Raw genomic sequence first — 16,425 nt, 5'->3', positions numbered from 1 at the left:
AGGGTTTAAAGTGAACTAAGAATAAGCAAGCATTCGTATAGGAAGAGTATGAAGTCCGTCATGGTCACCATGCACATTATTCTTAGTTGAGTTTTGTTCCTCCATCACACCCTACCTATCTTGAATATCTTCAATATTTTTATCAGTTTTGAGGACTAAAATCAGAAATTCACACTTGTTCGTGCTCCTTTTCCTCGGCAGAAGTTGCAGAAGAACTTGGAAAAACTGCCTCTTCAACTGTGATCGCCCAGCACTTTCAGTTACCCCTGCTCCCAACTAAAACTCGAACACTGAAGAAAAATGCAGAAAATAAGGAAAACATGGACATGGATCATCCTGCTGTAGCTCATACTGCAGTGCCAGGTACTTGTTGCTAGTTGTTGTGTTTTCCATTTAGTCCTTTGAAATTTTCCTCTCTGGCCCTTCTTCTCTTGAAACTTCTGAAGTGTCCTTTTGTGGGGATGGTCAGTAAACACATCACAGATCTCCTGCCTCTATTTTTAATTGCATATTGATCATGCTTGTATTTATGTAATGAGCTTCTTTAGTCCAAATGATAGTCCCCCGTCCCCCCCCCCCCATTTCTCTCCAAAAATTTAACAAAAAAGTCTGGCTCATGGCTTTAAAAACTTATCCAGTGCAGTAAGACACAAGATGAGTTGAAATGCAGATCAAATCACAGTGCTTGGCTGTCTATTTCATGATTAATTTTTAAGTGCAGTAGTAAATCTGAATCGGGCTTTACTTTTAAAAGCCTGATTTTTTTTTGGAGCAAATGCAAGTCAGACATAACCAACAAACGTTGTGCTCGTAACCAGAGAGACTTCATGCAGAGTCATTTTCTGCAGGCTGCTACAGTTTTATTAGCATTGGAAATTTAATTTAAAGATACCATGATAAAAGTAATAGTATAATATTGCTAAATGAGTGGTTGTGGCAGGAAAATTTAGAAACTAGAAAATGAGCATAAGGTTTGCAACATGCAGAAAAAGAAAAAAAACTACGAGAGGAAAATGAGAACATAAACAGAGGCTGAAGACAGAAAAAAAGATAATCAATAAACATTGAGCAGACAATTTAAATAATCCTTTAATTTTTGGGTTATATTTACTATCTTTTTCTTTTCCCCTCTCGGAATAGGAACAAGTACAGCCCCATGTAGCATCTCCCCAGCATTGCCTCGTAAGCAGAGAGATAAATCTCCCAGTGGTCTCCTGGATGATAACAAAGAGACCCTGTTTACTCGAGATAGAAAAGCTGGCTTCTTCAGTTCCTTCATGAAGAAGAAGACTGTTCCTATGCCGCCTAAGCGCAGCAGTTCCTTCCGTGAGATGGAGAACCACCCACACAAAAAATATGAGATAACGGGTAACTTTGCTTCTTTCTCATCTTTTCAGCACTCTGATGGGCTTACATTCGTTCATTCACATGCAGAAGGGAATCTCACACAGGCTAGGTGTTGTGGAAGGGGTTCTGTGCAAAGAAATGGTGGTGTAACTAGTGGAGGGTGGGCAGGATTTGCTGGATTTTTCACTCCTCGCTTAATAAAAAAGACACTTGGCTTAAAACCAGGGAAGCCTTCAAGTAATGATGATTCAAGCTTGGAAGCCACCAAACCTTTTCCCCGGTCAAATTCTACTTCTTCCATGTCTTCAGGGCTTCAAGAACTGGATCGTCTAGCCTTGACTCTTCCTAGAAATTGTCACCGCAACAGAATTCAACTCGAGCATCCAGTGCCCTACACTTCCAAAGAGGAAGGACCAGGGAGATTGACAGATCCACTGCACAGAAAAGCAGAAGATGGAGTTGCTTCATTGAGAGACAAGTCAAAAACAAAACTTTTGGCAAGGTGTGCTGCAACACCATCTCTCAGGCAACATCATATGGGCAACGGAGATAGTGATCTTTCACAGAACCTCAACACGATATCAGTTGGGCGTGGAGAAACTAATAGTAATCATTCTGGTCAACTAGCAATGAAAGAGGATATGGAGAAGACAGGTTGGTCCTCACCAGTAAAAGTTTCTGCCACACTTCCAGCAGCTCATAATCATAAAGTACCTGTTCTGATATCACCAACTTTGAAGCATGCTCCTGCAGAAGTTCAGTTGATTGGAACAGATTCATTGGGAAATAAATTCAAACTCCTGTCAGAGCATCAGGTTACATCTGAGAGAGAGAGGCCAAGGCTTGTGAAACCAAAATGTGCACCCCCTCCACCTCCACCTTCCCTAAAACTATTGCAACCTCCTCCTAGCACTAATTTCAACAGCACAGAAACAGCAGAAGACTTGGAGAGTATTTCAGCAGCACAACAAGAGGTTGAGATAAATGGTGAAGGTGGCAAACGACCAACAATAGCAGTGTTTGGGAAGATCTCTAGGCCATCTATACCACCCCCTCAAGTGCCTCCAGGTTCATCCATTCCCACAGCAACTTCTTCTAAACTTGCAAACGGTACCTCTGTATCTACAGGTGCTCGAATTTCCTTGCGAAAAACCAAGCTCCCACCAGAAAAGGTGCCAACAGAAAAAATCAGTAAAGAAGCATTATTGGAGTGTGCCGAGCTTCTCTCCAACGTTATTGACAGTGATTCGGAGTCCACTTCCAACAGCCAGTTAGTTGAAGCAGGACATCGATTGCTCGATCATTGCTCCGGTTACGTGGATTGCATTACTCAAATGAGAAACAAGTTTGCTTTCCGTGAAGCTGTAAGCAAATTAGAACATGGTTTGCATGAACTCCAAGTATCATCCACAGCTTCTACTGGACCTCCGACAAACCCTATGCTCAATAACTTACTGACATGTGTTAGAGAGCTAAGTGATATTGTGCAGAGGTAGCTGAGAAAGCCTTACTGTTTGTGAAAGGTTTACTGACTTGTTTATTATCTAAAGTACCTCAGCAAATGTTCAGCTCTTTAATGTTTACAGATTCATCTCTCTCTGTCAGCTGAGTCCTGGGTAGAGCTGTCTATGCATAATCAGACTGCGGGAGGGGGAGGGAAACACCATCTCCGACAACAGTTGCTTGTGGAAAACTACTTCTGGTATTAAATTTATGGAAATAATCCAAAACTAACTTTTTTGGGCCATGGCCCAGGTAAGTTCTTTTCATCCTCCTGGGCAGTCCTGAGGGACTCTTACTCTTTGAAGAACAAGTTAACCTCAAAGTTTGAAGATGAGATCACAATTGCAATGAATCACAACAGTCTAATCATTGGGTTTAATTTGAATTTTTATCTTGATATACCACAGAAGGAATTTGTACTTAAACCAGTTTTCTTTAATGTTACATCACTGTTTATTCCCTTCACAATGAGAATTGATCTCCAGTCACCTACCTTTCAGTCACGTGGTGCATGCTGTAGTTACACCAAACTTTAGAAGCATAAATTCCCTGTACCATACCAGCTGTTTTTCTACAGTTCATTTCAGCACTATGTGAACAGTAATGCAGCCACTATTAACCTTTCCTGTGTGACTGCAAAATAAAACTTGACTTACCTTTCATATCTGGTATTAAGTTGCTGAGAGCAGTTTCCTCTTGAAAACTGCTGAGGACATCAACTAGACAAAACTCTGATCTCAACTGACCTAACTTTTATTTGGGTTGATAATTGTTTTGGTAATCCCCAATGAAGCGGGTTTTCCTCCTTTGCAGTGCTCTGCGTCTTTGTCAACAGTATTGGAATTCCATGAGAATGCTATTTCAAAAGTCCCTCAGAACTGTCATGGAGTTTAAGACTTACCTCTGTTGTTGCCTCTCAAAGCAGACTTCATGTTTATATTTTTGGTGAATGGAGAAAAAAAAACATTATGCAGCAGAATCTGCTATGACTTGAGAATGACAATGTGAATTGTATTACCTTTTGAATTGCTAAGTGAATCTACTGTGTTTGCTGTGAGTGTAGAAAATGACATCCCTAATCATGGACATGGATAAGTAAGAGCTCGACTGCTGTCAATGTTTATAACAAGAAACATTTACTCATAGCCCCACTCCTGCCACATGTAGTCACCCTGATGCTGGAGCATCCTGAAGGTCTCATAGGAATATTGTTTCTGCTTTCTCTCTGTTCACAGCAATAGATGGCAAAGAAAAATGCATACACATTGGAATCACTTCTTACACCACGTATCTTGAAGAGATGCTCTAAATTCTCTCAAAGAAATTTATTCAGTGACATAGAATTCACATGTATTGCAGTTGTAACAGTGACTGCTAAAAGAAAAAAATACTTAATCCAGGTTTCTGCCCATAAATTAAAAATACTAGGTCTAAGAAATAACTGGATTCTCTTGTAATTTTTGACAATAAGTTCATTCAGATATTTTACAAGTATTTATTTACTTTTTAAGATGAGCACAATGAATGGCCAATAAATCCATACTTAGTATTAGGTGCTTCTCTCGGCACTGTCTCACATTACTTCTTCTGAAGACACGATTGTCCCTTTCAAACATTTCAATTATTCTCGTGTTACTGGGAAGTGATTCATTTATGTCCTTCCCTAAGCATATTGCTACCATTCACAAAAGCTATATGCATGTGCTTTGGTCTGACCCAAGATCATTTCTGTGAAGGCTTTATTTTTTAAATGAGCAAATTTGAAGAAAACGTTGAGACTTAACTATGCCCAGGCCAGGGAGGTGAAGGAATGAGCTGCAACAAAATATGCATTTTAACATTGGGATTTGAAGTTGACCATGTGCACTAGTTGATAACATAGTCACACTTATTAATACATTCAGTCAGAGTTTTAAAGAAACACGTGACTTTTCAAATCAGGACATGGATCAGAAGCAGAGCACGAAACCCACATTTCGCTTTCCCTCACAGCAACCATCATTTCTGGTGGGACTAGGAAATATACTTTTTATTTTCTGAAGACATTGAATAACCCTGCTGTGTCCAGTGAAAAGCAGAATTTTCATTTATCATTTGTGAATGCTGTGACCATCTGATTGTGTTTGCAGTATTACCTGTGGACTGATATTTCAGACTATTTGCTGCTGATTATTTGCAGAAATATTCTGTGTGGATTTATACCAAAGGCCACTTGGTTCTGTAATTTTTTTTACTGTGCAATTTAGGCTGGGTCAAACTCATTTTTGATTTCGTAGGGAGTTCTGAAATTAAGATTTATATTTATAGTTATGGTAATTTGGTATACATAAATGACCCAGCAGTATGGGAGGCCAAATCCAATAAAATGATTTTAAATGGTACGGTGAAGTCACACTGTCTTATAACCAGACTTTTAACTTTGATCTCTGCTTTCCATTTGTAAAGTTTCTGCAAAATCTCATTGACTCCCTCACAGTTACTCTATTAAAACCCATTTTCTTGTCATATTAAATTCCTTAGTGAAGAGCATCAAAAATGTTTTTCTTGCTCAGCTACAAAGCCACTTGTGGATTTGGAAATGCCTGAAATATCTATCCTGCTAGCAATGGGGAATCCAGTAAATTAGTGATATACTACAATTGGCATTCCCTGGTTTGTGCCTTCTGCTAACCTCAGCTCGATGGTGATGTAAGTGCTACATTTAGCCTTGACATCTCCTGTGCCCCACTGATTGCTTTGGGAATCACGGAAGGAGCCAAGATTCAGATCCTGGTTCCTATTCCTTCTAAAACAAAATATGAGTCCTGATTGAGATAAATACAAGATTAAATGCTGTTGTGATAAACACTGCAGTTTCGAGTCTAAAGATTAAATTGTAATTACCCTTGTGCAACTTAAACAGGATACAATTGAATACATTGATTTTGTGCTTTCTAAATATTTTAATTTTTAATGGACCTCAGGTGATCAAAATTAAAACCTGAAGCCTTTTTATAGTTCACCAATTTTTTTACCAGTGATCCATTGAGTCCTTTAAGGAGAAGGGATCTCTACTGGAGGTCTTTTTTTCCTACATTTCCATTCCCTGCCACTCAATATTCCTGGAGAAAAGAAGTGCAAAAATATTTTTTACATTTGCATTGCTTCCAGTACACAATGATCATTAAAGTTTTTCAGATCAAGTAAATCCCAGATTTAATCCCCGTTTTGTATGTCAACTGAAAAAAAAAACAAGTTTTGGCATCAGCCACATGAAAATCACCCTTTCTGTGCCCAGATTGCAGAAGTGACATTTGAACAATATTGGGAGGATGACACGGTTAGGCTTGTTGCTGTATGCCCTGGGTGCTTTTCTTCATGAGGGAATAAAGTGTCATAATCCTTGGCTGAGGCTTGGATAAATACTGGACTTTAAGGCACAGCAGTGAGCCTGGATTCCAGGAAGAGTATTCCATGCATGAGAATAATGCACTCAGTATAGATGTGATATTGCACATTTGCTCTCTTTTCCAACAATATTGAATGCTCCAGATTGAGGTCAGTAAGAAGGCAGCACTTTCAGACTTAATTAAACAAGGCAAATGCTGAAGAAGTGGTTAACATTTCAGGTTGATGTTCAAAAGGTCATCAACCTGAAACGTTACCTGTTTCTATCTGCAGGTGCTGCCTGATCTGCTGAGTATTTCGAGCACTTTCTGTTTTTAATTCAGACTTTCAACAAATGCATTTTTTTAAATCAACATCTAGCAGAGAAAATCCTTCATTTTGAATGATTTTGCAGAGCTCAGTATGTGGTATGCTTTATGTTTTGTAAGCAACAATTCACACAGTTTAGAATCCTATATCTAGTACATCTACAGTGACTTAAAAACATGTACTAACCTCATTGCATCACATTATTCTTTCACAATGACACCATGGCATTACAGATTATAAATCCACATCGTCAGAAAACTTAAATTTGCAACCTGATTCTGCAATGAGCATAGCCAGTGGAGTTTATAGTTTTAAAACTATTCTAATAAGTAGTTATTAATGGTTCACATTGGTTACATTCCCTCCACACATCATCCAAGTTGCAGCTAAATACAAATATTTTATGGTGAGAAAAAGAGAATCCACCAGTGTTGGTTTTATCTGTCCACAAGCAAATGTTATTCCTTTTATGATGCAAATTTAAAGCAGTCATCTTAAAGGTGTAGATGCAAAAATTCTGCTAGCTTTTTAAATTACATTATTTAAAATTTAATTGCAGAACAGAAGCATAAGTTACCTGGTCAGCTTTAGTTGAAATCTTATGGAAAAGCATTTATCTTCTTATTCACAGTTGTGAATAAAACTACAAACTTAGTTATCAATAGGAGTTGGACAACCGTCTAGATTTTGAAGTGAAGAGCAACATTAGGAAAAGTGTCTGTGACAATGAATGTTGGGAATTACTACTGAAAATTTTGTTTTTTGTTTTAGCAGTGCCACTTAACGAGTTTAGCATTGCAGTACTGTACCTTTGTATGCCCTGTCATTGATCTACTCTGATACAAATGTAATCTTTCCTGTTCAAGGAATGGGTTAATCCTTAAATCTGAACTGCAGACTTGTCTGTGAAATGAACCCAAGAGCCTGTTTTTTTTTGCGGATTGACAAAATACCTCTGTGCGTGCGTGTGTGTGTGTATGTTTTGTGGGGAGAATGATGAAATGGGAGGGTTGGGTGGCAAATTGTTTTGTAACATATGTCGGATTTTGCTTTGAAGCAGAAATGAATTTATCCCAGACTTTTAAACATTAAGATGTGTAAATATGTGAATTAACAGGGGGTTAAGGGATGGCAGAATTACCCCAGAATGAACTCACTAATTGACACAAGCAGTATTTTGTTTTTTGTACAATAAATATGTTTGAGTTTGTAATTAAATTATCACAGAATTATGCTTCAACTGAGTGCTGGCTTGCTGCAAGTATTTGATGTATCCACATGGTCAGAATCCACCAGTAACACATTGTTCTCTATTCCACATTTAAAAGTTGAAAAAAAACATATACACTTAAACTATCTTTAAGTTAATTATTTTATAAGTAGAGGAGAATTTTGGTGGGTACCTGTTTTCACTTCATTGTTTCAACTATGATAAGCTTTTAAAATGCACAAAAAGTTAGATATTTTAAATCTATGGGCAGTTTAAAGTGCTGAAAATTAATTTATTTTCATTATGGCTGCAATGATCAGATACCTTCTCACATGTGAAAGCACTTTATTATAATACATTATTTCTGAAGTGCACCTGCCTGAACTGTCTTTTTCCTTGGAGAAAACAAATTATTGTAATTTTAATTTAATGTTTTTAATCCAATTCACCTGTAAAATACATTGTTTTAATATACAAGATATGCTGATGCTATTAATATTCTCTCCTTGTACATAAAACCAGCTGGAGACTGCATCATATTTGAGAATGTCACTGAAATTGGTTACAAGAATCGTATGACTATGCTGAATCCTACAATGAAATATTGTAACTCTGCCCTACTCTCCTAGTACATGTTATTTGGATACATATATTGAACTATCCAATGGCTTTGTTTTGAAATATCGTTTCATATACACAGTGGTACATTTTCTGCCCCCCAAAAAATCTTGGAGGTGACTTTGTAAATATTGTTTCAGAGGTTTTCAAAATATCAACTGAAATATATGTTACATATAATTTCTTTGTAATGATTGTTTTAAAGCTATAGCCTTTCAAAGATTATTCTTTTCCTTCTCACCCTCTGGAATAGGTCATTTGAGCATTAACTTACAGTGGCCCGAGCTGGATGTTGGAGGTCTTGGAGAGACATTTAAGCACATCAAAAGAACAGGAGCTTCTCCAATACTGCCATAGGATAGACTGTTCCTAATTCACCTAACATATCAATTACATTCATGTAAAAGTACTGAAATATACCTTGACCAAGCAACTGACTACAGTAGTAGTCTAATGGAGTTTTATTAAGCATAACACACACATTACTTCAAATTTTGATAATAGACTTGGGATGAAGTTGGATCACCATTGCAATAGCTAGGCTGAATTGAAGTAACTTTCCTGATATTGATTGGCACCTCCTTAGTGCAAAAGGTTTAGATGGGGCAGAATTTGTTAGGTGTGTCCAGGAAGGATTCCTGACACTGTATGTGGAGAGGCCAATGAGAGGAGAGGCCATACTGGATCTAGTACTAGGCAGTGAACCTGATCAGACGACAGACCTCTCTGTGGGCAAGCATTTCAGAGATAGTGACCACAACTCCCTGACCTTTAGCATAGCCATGGACAAGGGTAGGAGCAGATGACAGGGGAAAGTTTTTAATTGGGGGAGGGCTAATTACGATGGTATTAGGCAGGAACTTGGGAGTGTAAATTGGGAACAGATGTTCTTGGGGAAATGCACAGCAGAAATGTGGAGGTTGTTTAGGGACCATTTGAATGGGGTTCTGGATAGGTTTGTCCCACCGAGACAGGGAAAGGATGGTAAGGTGAAGGAACCATGATTGACAAGAGAGCTTGAAACATTTAGTCAGGAGGAAGAAGGTAGCACACTTAAGGTTTAGGAAGCAAAATCAGACAGGGTTCTTGAGAATTATAAGGTGGCCAGGAAGGAGCTTTGAGTCCCTCCTGGAAGGGAACATGAGAAGACCTTGGTGAGTTGAATTATAGAAAACCCCAAGGTATTCTACACATATGTGAAGAACAGGAGGATGACTAGAGTGAGGCTCGGACCACTCAGGAATAAAGGGGGAAACATGCCTGGAGGTGGAGGAGGTAGGAAGGTCCTTAATGAATACTTCAGTGCTCACCAGGGAGAGGGACCATGATGAATGTGAGGTCAGCATAGAACAGGCTAATGTGCTGGAGCATGTTAAAGTAGTGCAGGAGCTTCTGAAAAACATTAGGAAAGATAGGTCCCCAGGGTGGATGGGATGTGAGGTCAGCATAGAACAGGCTAATGTGCTGGAGCATGTTAAGGTAGTGCAGGAGCTTCTGAAAAACATTAGGAAAGATAGGTCCCCAGGGCGGATGGGATATACCCCAGGTTACTACGGGAAGTGAAGGAAGAGATTGTTGGGGTGTTGACAATGATCCTCCCTGGCCATGAGTGGTGCCAGAGGATTGGAGGATGGCGAATGTGGTTAATCCTGAGAATTATAGACCAGTGAGTCTTGCATCAGTGGTGGGCAAGTGATTGGCAGAGGATTCTTAGAGACAGAATTTACAAGCATTTGGAGAAACATAGTCTTACTAGGGATAGTTAGCATAGCTTTGTGAGGGGCAGGTCATGCCTCAGGATCCTAATAGAGTCTTTCGAGGAGGTGACAAAACAAATTGGTGAAGGTAGAGCAGTGGATATGGTGTATATGGATTTTAGTAAGGCATTTGACAAGGTTCCCCATGGTGGGCTCATCTAGTAAGTCATGAGGCATGGGATCCATGGAGACTTGGCTGCGTGGATTTGGAATTGGCTTGCCCACAGAAGGCAAAAGGTTGTAGAAGATGGAGAGTATTCTGCCTGGTGACCGTGGTGTTCCGCAGGGATCTGTTCTGGGACCCCTGCTCTTTGTGATCTTTATAAATGACTTGGACGAGGAAGTGGAGGGGTGGGTTCATAAGTTTACAAGTGACATGAAGGTTGGAGGTGTTGTGGATAATGTAGAAGGTTGTCATCGGTTACAACGGGATTTAAAGAGGATGCAGAGTTGGGCGGAGAAGTGCCAGATGAAGTTCAATCCAGAAAAGTGTGAAGTGATACACTTTGGAAGAACGAACTTGAAGGTAGAGTACAAGGTTAATGGCAGGATTCTTAACAGTGTGGAGGAACAGAAGGATCTTGGGATTCAAGTCCATAGATCCCTCAAAGTTGCTGTGCAAGTTGATAGTGTGATTAAGAAAATGTATGGTGTGCTGGCCTTCATTAGTTGGGGGATTGAGTTCAAGAGCCACAAGGTAATGTTGCAGCTCTGTAAAACTCTGGTTAGACCACACTTGGAGTATCGTGTTCAGTTCTGGTTGCCTCATTATAGGAAGGATGTGGAGGCTTTTAGAGAGGGTGCAGAGGAGATTTACCAGGATGCTGCCTGGATTAGAGGACATGTCTTATGAGGATAGGTTGAGTAAGTTGGGGCTTTTCTGTAGAGCGATGGAGGATGAGAGGTGACTTGATAGAGGTGTATAAGGTTATGGGGAGCATAGAGTGGACAGCCAGCACCTTTTTCCCAGGGTGGCAGTAGCCAATAGCAGAGGACATCCATTTAAGGTAAGTGGAAGAAAGTTTAGGGGCGATATCAGAGGTAGGTTTTTCCACACAGAGTGGTGGGTGCCTGGAACGCACTGCCAGGGGTGATGGTAGAGGCTGATACAAAAGGGACATTTGAAAGACTCTTAGGCATATGTTTACAAGAAAAATGAAGGGCTATGGGCTGTGCAGAAGGGAAGGGTTAGATTGATCATGGAGCAGGTTTATATAGGTCGGCACAACATCGTGGGCCCAAGGGCCAGTACTTTGCTGTATTGTTCTATGTTCTACATGTGTTCTGTTGCCACGCCTTTATGTAAATAGAAAACAATCTTGTGTCAGGCTTGTACAAATAGTACTCAGATCACACTGATTCAAATTAATCTTATAAACCAAATCTTCAAAGTTGAAAATGCAATTTAGGGGTTACAATCCTGTTGTGAATGATTCATGTCCTCACATCTGTATTCCAATGATCCCTGCTCTCCTTTCTGCTTCTGAGACTTAGATACCTATAGAAGGCACCTCAAGGCACCATCAACACTGTCTGCAAAATCCTCCAAATCCACTAGGACAAGAGAACCAATGCCAGCATCCTCGGCCAGGCCAACATCCCCAATATTGAAGCTCTAGGCTGTGTTTGGCAGGTCCCGTTGTTCCTAAACCCAACAGGGGACTCTGGAAACAGGCATTATTCTGAGCTTGGTCACAGGAAGTGATTGATGGTGCAGAGGAAAACATGCAAGGATGTGTAAAACCTCCTTGGGAATAGGGAGAGAAACTTAACATTCCCACCAGCTCCTAGAAATCCCTGGCCGTGATCACTCAGAGGGGAAAAATTCCAGATGATATTGAGAAGGTAAAAGCCATACATTGGGAGCTCATTGAAGCCCAGTGTGAACTGCAAAAGGAGGGCACCACCTTACCAGCTACCACTTGGCTGTCACTTCAAGCACCTCCTGCCCCATCTCTCTGCCAGTCACAAATTGGCCTCGTCACTCTCCTCAGAACTTGTGTGGAAGCAAATCAATCTGGATTCCAAGAGACCACCTAAAATAAATGATTATTCAAGAGTATATGACCAGTTGTACCATTTTGATGAAGGACAGAGCACATTCGCAAATTAAAATCATAGCCGTGTACCAAACCATTGATGTCTCGGGCATTTGCTAGTTTCCTGAAATAATATTTGAGATTTCAGGCTAATGAAAACCACAAATTTTATTGAATCAATAGGGGAACCTCTTCAATAGGCAGCGAGATGGGTAGGAAGGGGATGGTCTTTCTGGAAACATTTTTTTGGTGATATAGGTGGGCGAAGTCTGCACTGAAAAATTGTTAACTATTTTTACACTGATTTGTTAACTGACACCCGACACCAATCCATTGATGTTATTGCAGGAAGGTACAGTACCATGAAATATTTAGTGGCCAAATAAATTTATATTGGATGTGGTGGAAACAAGTTGGAAAAAAGCTTCCTTTGTCCCAATCATTTTGTATATTTTCAAGCTCGATATAATTAAACATTTCAGTGGACAGGTGTCTGGATTCTTTACAAACGATGCCACATAAATGATAGTATCAGGACAAAATGCACGTGCAATGGTACCATTATTAGAAGCTCTGTTAATTTCTATGCAATGATTGCTTTAAAGCTATAGCCTTCCAAAGATTATTCTTTTCATTCTCAACCTCTGCAAAGAATTACTCTTGGCATAGGTCATTTGAGCATTAATTTGCAGTGGTCTGAGCTGGATGTTGGAGGTCTTTGACCCGCACCTTGCTTTTTAAGATGTTGGTGAATCAGACTTCGAGGTTGGAGATGGATAATCCATAATTTTAGTTTTATGAATTCCTACCATTCTTTTGGCGGGGGTGGGGGGGGCCAGGGGAGGTGACAGAAGAAAGTTTTCCCATTATTGCCCAGTTTAACATTACTTTCATTTGCAAGCACATCTGTAATGGTCAGAAATTGACCTGAAAACAAAAGTCAACATTACAAAACTTCCAACATCACTACCAGATAGAATTGCTTCAACTTTGGTTGTTCCTATATACTAGTAAAATTTTAATTTTGTTAATTTTGGTTTTGACATACCTATGGCTCAATTCAATTTAAAATGTAAAGTGTTTGATCGTGTTTCATATGAAAGAAGGGTAATCTACAATAATCCTGTGGTAAAATGTCCATGTACAACCACCAGGCAATTTTCCAATGCATGAAGTGTGGCAGTGAGAAGGATGCTGAAGAGCACCGAGGTAAGAGTTGGTTGATTTCTTGTTCCGTTGATTTTACTTCATTGACACATCTTGATCCTGTTTTTCCACTTCTGTTGTGTACTGATACCCCCACATATCACTGATTTGTTGCAGCGCTTGGTGCTCCAATCTGAGCAAAAGTAAGTACCAACCAGTACTTTTTAAAAAAAAAATGATGCCCACTCAGGTTGCGCGCTGCTTTGCTAGGAATCTTGTGTAAATCCCTGCTGTGTCAGGAACCTGGCAGAAAAACCTGCCCTCCACTAGCTCTTCCCTTAGCAATTAACCACCCCACACCTTGGCGTGGGGAGGCTGCCTGTCCAGACTGGTTGTTGAGCAATTGGCAAGGCCACTTGGAGCCGTGATGTGGGGGTTTGAGTGCACCGTGCCCAACACAGTGAGTGCAGGCCATTGCTGGCGATTGGCGTGACCTACTGTTGGATATGATGGAAGCTGCTGACTCTCCATCTCCTGATTTAGCTGCACAATTCTCCCCAACACTGTGATTTCCCAGTGGTACTAAAGAAACAAAGGACTGCAGATGCTGGAATCTAGATGAAAAACACTATGATGCTGGAGGAGCTCAGCAGGCCAGGCAGCATCCGTGGAGGAAAGCAGGCAGTCAACATTTTGTGTCAGGACTCTTCTTCAGGACTGAAGATAGGAAAAGGGGAAGCCCAATATATAAGAGGGAAAAACAGCAGTGACAGGTGGACAAAAGAGGGGAGGTGGGGTGGGCACAAAGTGGTGATAGGTAGATGCAGGTGGGAGATGGTGACGGGCAGGTGCGGGGGAGGAGGGGAGGGCAGATCCACTGGGGGATGGGTCAAAGGTAAGGAGAGAAAAAAAAAGGAGGGTAAAACAAAAAGAGAGGCTAGGAAAAGGAAGAAAAGAAGAGGCATGGGTGGGGGGGGGCGTAAGGGGGTTGGGGATTACTTAAAGTGGGAGAATTCGATGTTCATGCCGTTAGGCTGCAAGGTTCCAAGATGGAAAATGAGCTGCTGTTATTTCCCAGTGGTAATCTTTCTATATCGAGCAGTGTGGTGATTTACTGGCTTCATGCCAAGTTCCTGGCACCCAGGTTCCTTGCACAGCAACAGGAAGGACAGCAGTGTTTACCACCCTTCAGGTCCTGCGGAAGCTCCGTGTACAAAAACCAAGCAATTTCCCAATGGATGAAGTAGTTGTGGTGAAACTGTAAGCGGCTCATTTAGCTGTTGATGCCACTAGCAGTCTCGTTTATGAGAACACAGGTTGCACGTGAAGTCTGGCCAGTGAAGTGTTACAGCCAGTGTAACTGTGACCTCAGGACTCCAGCAACTCAGATTCAATCGAAAATTTCATTACTCTTGCTGCCAATTGCCTCCCGACTCTCACCTTTGCATGTCTATCTCTGACTTCCTTTTCTAGATCTCTCTGTCTCCATCTCGTGATAGGCTCACCATAAATATCCAACACGTGTAGACTCCTGCAGCTATCTTGTCAATACTTCCTCCCACTGCCTCCTCAAAGGACTTCACTCCATTCTCCCAGTTCCTCCACCTCCACCACGTTTGCTCCAATGACGAGACTTTCCACACTGATACTTCTGAAATGTCTACCTCTTTTCCCTCAACTATCGTGGTCAGGGCCCTTGAGCACATCTCATCCACTTCCCACTTCTCTGTCCACCCCCTATCCTGGGCTGAGCTGCTCCCCAGCTCGTCAACTTGCACCTCACCAGCATCTATCATCTTTTGCAATTTCACCAGCTCCAACAAGATTCCATCACTAGACATCACGTCCACTCCCTTCCCCTTTCAGCACTTCAAAGTGTCCATTCCCTTCACATCTCTCTCGTTCTCACTCTAGTCCCCATCCGCCACTTCCAATCTTATAGCACTTCCCCACGCAACTTCAGGAGGCGCGACACCCATTCTTTCACCTCTTCCCACCATCCAGGGCACCCAAACAATCTTTCCAAGTGAAGCAGTGATTCATGTGCACTTACTCCAAACTAATCTTGAAGAAGGCATTTGGCATACTGGCCATCATTTCAGGACATTGAGTATAGGAGTTGGGATGTTAGGTTGCAGTTGTACAAGATGTTGATGAGGCCATACCTGGAGTATTATGTAAGGTTTTGGTTACCCTGTTATAGGAAAGACATCATGGAACTGGAAAGAGTGCAGAATAGATTTAGGACTCAGGGACTGAGCTATAGGGAGACATAAGGATGCTAATGAGTGGTGAAAACGTTGGTGTCAAGCTAGTTACTCTTCCAAACTGGAAATGCAAGTTTTCTGACATGATTATGTGTAATTTGTTGCTGAAGTATTGAGTCAGGAAGTAAGTTGTGTAAGAATGGGGATTCCTTGCCGATGACTTTTAAATAGTTTGAATTTAAGCCCTTTTAGATATTACTGCCATGGTGAGGATACAGTGAGCCTCAATATTTCTTAGTTGCAGCAAATTGTCTAAAAGGAGAGAAGTGGTTGTTCTACCAAACCAAAGAAATGCTTATGTTGACTTGTTTGGCAAATGCTGCTAATTTCACCTAAAGAGAAAGTTCATGCCCTAATTCTTGCTAAAATATGCATGTCTTGCCAAATGGCGAAAAGTATAATTTTCACCCAAATTTGATGGGGATAAGCAGATACAATTTATAGTATAAATAGTTGTGTAATGTAATTGATATGGGTTGAGCAGTGCTTGTATTTGAATGCTGTTTTGCCAAAATAGATATTTTCTGGAGATCTTGCGAAACAGGATTGAGATGCTGTTGTTCTGCAGTCTGACTTTCTGATAAAGTTTAACACATTTTAATTTAGAAACACTCATATCAGTTCCCAGATAACCTATCTTCTAAAACATCATCTTGATTATCCCAAACTGAAAACCCCATTTCTTTGATTAAGTTTCTGAGTTGAATGTCAGATTTGCCACACCGAATCAATAGTCCCACTAAAGTCGCAACAATGACTTTTATTGCAGTTAGATACCAGTCTATGATTTCCTCAGAATTGCATGAATGATGGTTAATGTTGGAAGAATTATTGACTTATTA

At 40.6% G+C, this 16,425-nt stretch overlaps 1 protein-coding gene across 3 annotated transcripts in view; it reads left to right on the top strand.

Annotated features, from left to right (window-relative positions):
* abl2 (c-abl oncogene 2, non-receptor tyrosine kinase) overlaps positions 1-8,462 on the top strand; it is a 99,778-nt gene extending 91,316 nt beyond the window's left edge. For 2 of the 3 annotated variants that reach the window (XM_052012630.1, XM_052012631.1), the window contains exons 10-11: positions 202-363; positions 1,141-8,462. In XM_052012630.1, the coding sequence (XP_051868590.1) occupies positions 202-363; positions 1,141-2,843 (1,865 nt within the window). In that variant the 3' untranslated portion in view covers positions 2,844-8,462. The remainder of the gene's footprint in view (positions 1-201; positions 364-1,140) is intronic. The other variant, XM_052012632.1, reaches the window with a different exon arrangement.
* The last annotated feature ends 7,963 nt before the right edge of the window (positions 8,463-16,425 follow it).

Source organism: Pristis pectinata, chromosome 3 (assembly GCF_009764475.1).
Source record: "Pristis pectinata isolate sPriPec2 chromosome 3, sPriPec2.1.pri, whole genome shotgun sequence".
NCBI classification, from domain to species: Eukaryota; Metazoa; Chordata; class Chondrichthyes; order Rhinopristiformes; family Pristidae; genus Pristis; species Pristis pectinata.
The sequence above is the reverse complement of the archived record's forward strand: the minus strand, read 5'-3'. Positions and strand labels throughout refer to the sequence as shown.